General features: G+C 41.5%; 1 protein-coding gene across 1 annotated transcript in view; it reads left to right on the forward strand.

The window, feature by feature from the left end:
* The window catches only part of TXNDC12 (thioredoxin domain containing 12), a 31235-nt gene extending 21822 nt beyond the window's left edge, over nucleotides 1-9413 (forward strand). The window contains exons 3-7 of the mRNA XM_056122314.1: nucleotides 1481-1533; nucleotides 2592-2665; nucleotides 5733-5802; nucleotides 6293-6376; nucleotides 8673-9413. Coding sequence (XP_055978289.1) covers nucleotides 1481-1533; nucleotides 2592-2665; nucleotides 5733-5802; nucleotides 6293-6376; nucleotides 8673-8752 — 361 coding nt within the window. The 3' untranslated portion in view covers nucleotides 8753-9413. The remainder of the gene's footprint in view (nucleotides 1-1480; nucleotides 1534-2591; nucleotides 2666-5732; nucleotides 5803-6292; nucleotides 6377-8672) is intronic.
* Nucleotides 9414-9912: the final 499 nt, after the last annotated feature.

Below are 9912 nucleotides of genomic sequence, written 5' to 3' on the forward strand. Positions count from 1 at the left end.
GCCAGCCCTGCCTTCCAGAACTACACAATAATCAAAACGAAAGAAGCCTTTTTTCTCTCTCTTTTTCTCTTTTTATTAAATCACTGTGAATTACAAAGAGATTAAAAATGGTTGAGTTTCAGGTGTATATTGTCCCAGCACCCATCCCCTCACCCCTCATTACCCCTCACTACTACAGTTTCCCCCCTACCCCCAGTCTGCCTCTGTGGCAGACACTTTCCCTTCCCCGCTGTCCTCGTGTTCCCTTCCCTCCCTACCTTATCTCGACCCTCCTCCCCAGTGGCAGGCTTCCTACTGAAGACCGGTTCTTTGTTTCTGTTGCCCCTGTGCATCTGCTCTTCCCCTGCGAGGTTTCTTTCTATCCCGAAGTCTGTCCCTCTCCCTCTGGCCGATTTCACTCAACATGACGCTCTCCAGATCCATCCACATTGCAGCAATTGCATGACTTTATCTTTTCTTATGGTTGCATGGTATTCCATTGTGCATATGTACCATAGTTTCTTATCCAGTCATTCTTTTGTGGACATTTGAGTTCTTTTCATATTTTAAGCCTTTTCTCTCTAATTAGAAAAATTGTAGAAAAAAACAGAAAAACAATAGTAGGATTCATATTGCCATCATTCTGCCATAATGTTTCTGCTCTTATGTTTCTGTAGTTTCATTTTAGTCTCTTTTATGTACATATTTGTGTAATTAAAATTTAGCTCGCAAATTTGTACTGTAGTTTTTTATTCCTTTTGTTTAGAGGGGATGGCTAGACATGGCAGTGCCGAGTGTTATTCCCAGTGCTGTGCCAAGGAGTCACTCCTGGCAGTGCTCTGGGAACCATGCTGTGCCTGGGATTGAATCTGGGCCTCTCCCATCGAATACCTGCTAGTCCTTTGCATTATCTCCTCAGCACAATTCTAGCCCTTGAAAAAAAAAAACATGTTATTGATTTCCACTTGTTTATAATGTTCTGGCTTGACATGCCAATGAATTTTTGTGAATTTTTCAATTGTTAATCATAACATTTTGAAATACTATAATTTGATGTTTTTTCTTAAATGTTTTTTTTTCTGGAATCTTTTCTCTAGCATTAATGCCCAAGTTTGCAGAATTTATAAGTATGTCACAATTTACTTATGGTGATTATTATTGGTTATGTCGTTGTGAGAGCCCGGCAAGCTACTGAGAGTGTCTCGCCCACACGTCAAAGCCTGAAAGCTACCCGTGACATATTCAGTATGCCAAAACCAGTAACAACAGTTGTCACAATGGAGATGTTACTGGGCCCGCTCGAGCAAATTGATGAACAACGGGAGGACCGTGACCCTGACCGTGATGTCATTGTGAAATGTCTTAAAAGTTTTCCCTATTGAAATCATACTACATGGATACTTTTGCACATTTAATTTTGTCTTCATAAAATTAAATTTTATTAGAAAAGGTTTCAGGAAGTGGGATTATTTGGTTATAATTTCTTTGTTTTATTTTTAAGTGGATTGCCGCTGATGGTGATTATTCATAAATCCTGGTGTGGAGCTTGCAAAGGTAAGTACAAATAACCAAACCTCAGTTTTGTTACCTAATACTAACACTTACAAAATATTAAGGGGCTAGAAAAAATAGAAAGGCTATTTTAAATGAGAAAAAAATAGTAAGGCTCACGTACTTTGCACAGTCACACGAGGGTTCAATGCCTGACGCTGCATCAGTGGTCCTCTGAGCACCACCAGGAGTGCTCCCTGGACCCAGAGCCAGGAGTAAGCCCTGAACACAGCTGAGGATAGCCCCAAACAAATTTAAAAGAAATTAGCACACTCTGGCCCAGCATTGGAGGCTGTTTTTAAGAATACCAAAGGAACATGACGTAGGTTTCCAGCCCTTAAGAAATTTACAAAACTTAAAATTAGGGGCCCTATTGCTGCTTTTTGGCAAAGACTTTATTCTGAGTGTGATGCCAGCAACACAAATAGAAATTCAACATCTGGGGTAGCATTACACAAATGTGTGCATATGAGTACCTCAATCAAAGTATATAACTCTTGGTGAGCACTATAAGTGTAGACTGAGCAACCTCTGTGGATCTCCCAGCCACTGCAGCAACAAGGGGAGACGGAAATGTTATCTTTGAAGGGGACATAGGGAGGGTGAAACAATTAAAATGCAGTAATGAGGAATATGGGATTAGTGCTAATGCCATGGGCAGTGAAGAAACTGCAATCATGTATAGCCCTGGGCTAAGTGGTTGAGAACCCAAAGTTACCAAACTACTGTGCGTTTGTTCTGTTATGCCTCCCTGCCACTTCCCAGTGAGATTTTCTTTTGTCCAATATTCTACACTAACTGAGATCCTGGTTGTATTAATTCAAACATTAAAAATGCTCTATTGCCTCTTCAGTACTTCGTAAACGAGGTAAATTTCTCAACATCACATTGCTATGTAAGTAAATAATAGAATCAAGACGAGAATCTGCGTCTTCTAATTTTTGGTTCTTAAGAGTCAATAAAAAGTTAAAGACATCAACGTTCAATGATATGAACTAAATTAGGGTTTTAATAGGATAACACTAATTGTTTTTCTATTCCAAAATCTTTTTCCTCCACAGCTTTGAAACCCAAATTTGCAGAATCTACTGAAATTTCAGAACTTTCCCATAATTTTGTTATGGTAAATCTTGAGGTAAGATTGAGAGCTTCTCCTTTCCGTTATGAAATTGTCTTTGTTGTATAACTAGCATCATCAATAGTACAAAGTAGGTTTCACTGGAGCTGAGGAGCTATTTGTGTGTGTGTGTCTATGTTTTTCTTATTCTATAAGTAATGCTTCCATCAGATGTGGTAGAATTCTATCCAGCAGCCACTTGTGGGAAAAGGAGAGGGGTAGGATAAGATGGTTAAAATATCTTTTAATTCTTAGTCTAAGAAATAACAGACTAATTCTGAGTTAGATGGTTTTCACATCTTTTGTATGATATTTTTTACATTTTTGTGTAGCTGGACTAATAGTAGGTATGGTCATACATATAGACTGCAATTGTGACTTAATTGAACACCAACTCTGATCTAGTTAGTATGTAGAACTTGCTGTTTCTTTATTATATCTCCTTTTTGTATGTTATAGAGACTGTAGAATCCGAAGTCAGATTATCAGAACTTAAGAGGTATTTGGGGGCCATTGGTATTATATGCATTTTATAGAAATTGCATCATAGACCTAACATTCAGATGATTTAGCCAGGATCATATATGACAATAGAGGCTAGAGAGTACAATGGATAAGGCTCTCGGCCTTGCATGCAGCTGACCTGGATTCGAGATTTGATACCCAACACCACATACAGTCCCTGAGCCCTGCCAGGGGTGATCGCTGAGCAAACAGCCCTGAACACAGCGAGGTATAACCCAAAACAACAACAACAACAAAATCACCCAGTTGTGCTGCCCTGGGTGGTAAATAAACTCTTCAAATGTGGGACTGCATGGGTTTTCTGTGATAACAATTCTAGTCCTAAATTTTTGTAAAGATAATACTTAAGTACTAGAAATCTTTCCAGCTTATTAACAGTGAGTGTTCAGGCAGGTATATCGAACAACTGGTAGATAGCATAACGCTGATTAACCTCGTTGCTTAAGGCAAAGTTACATCATAGTTTGAAGAAATTGTTTAACTTAAGTCTTAAAAAGGAAACAATACATAAACAAAATATAAAAATAACATAAATGGCAAAATTACTGTTAATTTTCTTTGCTGGTTTTGTTTTGGGCCACACTCAGCAGTGCTCAGAGCTTCTTCTGGCTCTGTGCTCAGGTATCATTCCTCGCTGACTCAGGGGACCAAAAGGGTGCTATGTATTCAACCCAGGTTAACCACATACAACACAAAGGCCGTACCCGCTGTAGGGTATGTTGTAGAGAACTTTGCTCCAGTTCTCTGACATGGATTTTCTGTGCTAATTATCGACTTTCTCTGCATATGAACTCATCACTTTCTAAGAACCATCATGTGGGCCCAAGAGATAGTTTAGCAAATTGAGTGCATGTTTTGTGTGGAGGAGGTCCAGGTCCAATCCCTGGCAGTGCCAAGAGTAACCTCCAAGCAAAGAGCAGAGAGTAGCTTCTGGGCACCGCTGGATATGGCCTAAAACAAAAACTTAAAAATTACAAAAGTACGGGCTGGAGTGATAGCACAGCAGGTAGGGCGTCTGCCTTGCACACGGCCAATCTGGCTTCAATTCCCAGCATCCCATATGGTCCCCTGAGCACCACCAGGAGTAATTCCTGAGTGCAGTGCCAGGAGTAACCCCTGTGCATCGCCAGGTGTGACCCAAAATGCCAAAAAATAAATTTTTTTTAAAGTAGATTATGTATGAAAAAATAAAACATACATCAGAATTCTCCAACTTCAGTGACTTACCAGAAAGAAAGCTGATTATGTGGTTGTATTCCTTGAGAAACTGTCTACTATTGTAGTTAAAATGTCAGTGTCAGTCACTCACACATTCAAGAAATACTGTATGAAGGTAATAGAGGTATTGGGGCTGAGATGAGCAAAATGAACAAAATTGCTGCTGTCATTGAAGTTACATTTGGGAACTTGACTAAGGAAAATAAAAATAAATATCAGATAGTAGTAAGTGTGGCTACTCAACAAGCTGCTTTAGTCGTGATCCCAGAGACTCAGAAACAAATCTCGGAATCCAGCGGCTTTTGGCAGAAGTGCATCCAGACCCTGCATTAGGTTACCAGCCCTGGGACACCCCAGGTGGGAAAAGGTGCCGACCCACCACCTGTTTCAACTGGCGGCTCAGGGTCTGCCATCTTCCAGAGGCCATTGGACAGCCAGGTAGGGGCCTGCAGTGACAAGACACCTGGGGCCTTATGGGATGGGGGTGGAGCCAGCCCTTTCCTCCCCCACCCCAAAGAGAGACCCCGAGTCACTGCCCACGAATGGGCCCTCTGGCTACTCAACAAGCTGCTTACACCATGATCCCAGAGACTCAAAAACAAATCTCAGAACCCAGTGGCTTTTGACAGAAATCTCTCCAGATTTAATTATTAAGATTTCAGAATTCCAAAATCACGCGGCTGCTACCGCTGCTGCATGACATCATATCCTGTTCATAATCAGCAATAGAAAACAAATTGTCTAATGTTGCCTTTTTGGTAGATCTGAGTGTTGGGGTAAAATCCCAAATAATAATGATGGGCCTAGTGTCGAAATATTGAATGTAATCAAAGTAGAGAGAGAGTAATGTGGAAATCATCTGCCATACAGGTGGGGGTGGGGGGGTGGGATGGGAGGTATACTGGGGTTTTGGGTGGTGGAAAATGTGCACTGGTGAAGGGACGGGTGTTTTATCATTGTATGACTGAGACTTAAACCCAGAAAGCTTTGTAACTGCTCTCATGGTGATTCAATAAATAAATTAATAAATAAAAAAGGTGACATATGAGCAAAGATTTGAAGCAGGAAAAGGAGTGAGTAAGGGATAAATAGGTTAAATATAGCCAGACACAGGGTAAGAGTAAGTGCAAAACCCTAGTTAGGAGCAAGAGCAGGTAGGGTAAAGTAGTAGAACGTACTGAACAAAAGACAAGACACAGTCAGAGAAGTCCCTAGGTGGTCTCTCCTTCTGTCCTCCTAGGCCATTTCAGGGTCTGTGGTTTTGCCTCAGGTAAGAGGGAGAGTGACTGAAAGGTTTTGAGGAGAGAGGTAATATGATCTGACTTCAGATATACACTTATAGGATGAAGAAGAGCCCAAGGACGAAGACTTCAGCCCTGATGGAGGTTATATTCCACGAATCCTTTTCCTGGGTAAGGCCTTTTAATTTGAGGGTCTTTGTTACTGAATTAGGACACTTATTACACCAAGTACAACTATATTGGGGTGGTTGGAAACCAAAAAAGAAAAGCCAGTTTCAAGCAAGAGTGTAGGAGGAATACCAAAGAGCTGAACATAGAGTTGGAAAGAAAACTTTCCCCAGCAACTGTTTGCTTTGATGGGCAATGGGAGAGTATTAAAGATCATTTGTGACACCTAATATCAGCGTTTTGATAAATTCTGTAAAGGGAAGTAAAGATAATGAACCTAACCACCAAATAAAAAAAGAAGAGTGCCAGGGAGTAAAGAACAGTATATGTTGGCATTGGGGAAGTTTGTTTAGAAATCTTTAGGGAACTTATTTGCATTAAATGGTGGGTGGTGAGAATAATGACTGTGAAGATGGACTGGCCTTATGCCCTGGAAATTTTAGTGTGTCATCTGGTAATCACTGTGAATCCTGTGCTGTTTTGTCTGCCATAGATCCCAGTGGCAAGGTGCGTCCTGAAATCATCAATGAAAGTGGAAACCCCAGCTACAAGTATTTCTATATCAGCGCTGAGCAAGGTATGGTCCTATTGAGAAAAGGAAGGCTGCTGTTGGATTTAACAGGGATGAGTCACATGCAAGGTCCATGTGGATAGGAAGTTCAATTTCACATGTTTGCTAAGCATATTCTCCAAGACTAGCCTTTGACATGATTGTGTGTGAATACAGGAGAAAGAGAAAAAAGAGAAATAAAACCTATATAGGTGAGTTACTAACTCACCCACAGAAGATCTGAGGGTTACAGAGATAGCAACTTGCCCATGATCTCACCATTAATAATTCTCAGGTCCAGGATACCACACCAGTGTCGCTGTTCCTGTTAGAATTTAGAGGAGGGGCAATAGTATTAGCTGGGTACATCTAAAAGGTTTCATAGGTAATATAACTAATATTGAAGGGTAAGAATTTGTTTCTGTGGGCACATAAGTTAAGAATGTCTTGGGTCCACTAAGAATGGGTGGAGCGTGGACCGTAGCTCAGTATGGAGAGTAGTCTGTAGGGCGTGCTAGAAGAGAGCCAACTGGAATGAGAATTAGTCGGCAGAGAATGCAGAAAGCTTGTTTCTGCTGAGAACATCAGCACAAACAAGTGAGGAAGGTTAAAATCACACATTAATCATGATTCTGGGATCTCTAATCCTCGGATACCAGCATTTCAGAGGCAGGAATCAGAATTCACGCCATATTCTGTCACCACATTCCATCCACAGTCGCCCTGCCGTCTGTAAGACACGTGAAGGTGCCCTGTGTCCCCCATTGCCATGTTGCCAGATTGTCAATCACTTTATCTTTTGGTCCTTGGCATTTGCTTCTCAAAACAAGGAACGATAGCTGGATAGATTATCAGTTTACCATGGATGAGAAAGGGGCATCTTCCCTAACCAAAAACCAATTAATGGAGGTTGATATTATAAGAAGGTTTTCCACAAGGGGAGGGGCAACTGGAAATCCAAGTGTGAACATGAAGCACTTACCTAAACCCCTAAGCCTCAGCTGACATGAAACTAGAACATTCAAACCTGGTTTTAACAGGCAAAGGCAATGGGAATAGAGTGCTTGGCATTTACCAGATTATAGACTTACTCTTGGGAGATCCATAGACTAAGACCCAGTCCAGCACCTGGCTTTCCTATACTAAAAAGTAAAGAACCACCTTGAGATGTCCATCCACAAGAGAGATGCCCCCTACCAAAGCAGGCACAGTGTTTTCATCTTTCTTCTCCCTAAGTTCTTCCTACATTTCTTTTTCTTTTTTTTTCATTTTTGCACAAGAATTTGGCTCTTTCCATATATAATTGATATGAAAATATTGTTCTCCTTCATTGAAGGTTGAACCTCCTCCCATACAGGTACACGCTCATTAACATGACCTGTACCTTCAAAGGCAATGAAATCAATGCATTATTAATACAAAATACGCAATGAGAACAATAGGTGGGATGGTAGGAATGTGTTTTCTGTTCCCTTAATGTAAACTGAGTGTATACAGGTCTTCAGCTCCTGTACAGTGGATAAATCAAGTAGCTACTAACATTTGGGGGGAGAGTAGGTATTGGGGATTTTGGACCTGGTGACACTTGGACTATTCCCAGTTTGGTGTTCAGGGGATCATGTAGTACTGGGAATTGAATCCAGGCGTCCTACATGTGAAATATTGATATATGTCATTTGAATTATCTCTCTAGGCCCACTATTTATATACAGTTTTATAGCAGTGCTTCATAGTTTATAAGACACATTTATTCTCCATTCTTTCATGTAATACTCATAAATATTCCATTTAGTAGATTCTCACTTTTATAGACACAAAAGAATTGAAATGCAGAGCTCGATCATGAGTTCGGATCCTGTGTTCCTCATATCTCTTCAAAACTTAAATATCTTTTTTGGAGGGGCCAGAGATAGTACAGGAGGTGAAGCCCTAGTCTTCCATGCTGGGGCTGTCACTCTGGTCTAAAGCCTTGGTGCCAGACTTGGTCTCCTGAGCACTTGCAGGTGTTACTCCTGAGCCACAGAGTCCTCAGCACCAACAGATGTGTCCCAAGAACCAAAACAATAATAGTAATAATAATGATAATAATAATAATCTTCGTAGGGAGGGGTTTGGGTCATACCCAGCAGTTCTCATCTCTATGCCCAGTACTCCCTTCATTACTCAGGGGTCTGCGAAGTGCTGGGACTTGAATCTGGGCCTCCCACACGTGAAGCATGCATGCCAATTCCATCAAGCTTTCTCCCCAGACCCCCAAAATCTGTTTTGATTGACTCACCTCATACATCTCCTTCCCCTTCATACTTCTCCTTTTATTTCACAGTTGTTCAGGGGATGAAGGAAGCTCAGGAGAGACTCACGGGTGACGCCTTCCGAGAGAAACATCTGGAAGATGAGTTGTAATACGAATGCATCACTTGTTTCATCGGTTAGTGATCTGGAAGGAGAGCAGCAGGGAAGGGAATATTGAAGAATCACTCAGAACAATGGAATAAACCAGGGAAACTCGCCTCTGCCGGCGGAGAGTGTGCTCCCCCGGAAGAGCTCTGCTCTCGGAAGCCAGTCTCCAGGAGCCCACCTCCAGCATAGGAAGGCAGATTCCTTTTCCTGCCCCCTCACCTAATGCTTATTTTTCTTGGTGAAGAAAGACACCTTTTTTACACAAAATGAGCCATTTGGAGGTTTATGCCTCACATTTAAGTATTTCAAATTGTTCACCTTGGTGGTGAAAGCAGACCAGTAACCTCTTTTCTATAACATTTAAAGTGGTGGCACAGATAGCTTGACCTTCAAACCAGAAACCCTCAGTGTAAATCAGTTATTCTACCCCCACCAAGGAGACCAGCCTGTTTCTTCTCTCTCCTTCACGAACCCTTGCACTTGCTTCAGTTCCTGCTCGGGTCGCTTGCATGTTCCTGTGCTTGCAGGGACCGTGTGGACTCGGCCCTCGCTAGAAGGATGAGTCTCAGACCGTCAAGCCCTAGTGGAACCTTCTTTGTCAAGTCATCAGCTGTATTTTTGTACTGGGGTTAATGACAAAAAAAAAATTGTAAACTTTAATAAAACTTTAAAAGGAAATGTGTTGTGGGGACCTTTTTGTTAGTAGAGAATGGAGTTGGAAATGGAGATGGAGAGTCCATCTGTAGAAAACTGACCACAAGGCCCAACACCACCATCTCCACCGTCCTCCCATTCAAATGAGCACCAGCCCATTTCTTTTTACTTTTTTTTTTTAAATCACATCTGTAAGTGCTCAGGGGTTGCTCCTGGCTCTGCAATCAGGAAGTATTCCTGGCAGTGTTCAGAGGATCATAGGGAATGCCAGGGATCAAACCCAGGTTGGCCATGTTCAAGGCAAATACCCTACCCACTATACTATCTTTCTCCCCAGTTTATTTCTTAAGTGCCTGAATTGCCTCCATTTACACTATTACTGCTATATTCAGGAGGCATTTTTCCCCCCTTTCTATTCTGTTGTGACAGCTTCTTGACTTACCTCCTGTATTCTCTCTGGCAGTGCATCCAGAGTGATCTTTCAAAAATGGAAATGTGACCATATCACT

The sequence above is a fragment of the Sorex fumeus genome, unplaced genomic scaffold (genome assembly GCF_029834395.1).
Source record: "Sorex fumeus unplaced genomic scaffold, SorFum_2.1 ptg000045l, whole genome shotgun sequence".
NCBI classification, from domain to species: Eukaryota; Metazoa; Chordata; class Mammalia; order Eulipotyphla; family Soricidae; genus Sorex; species Sorex fumeus.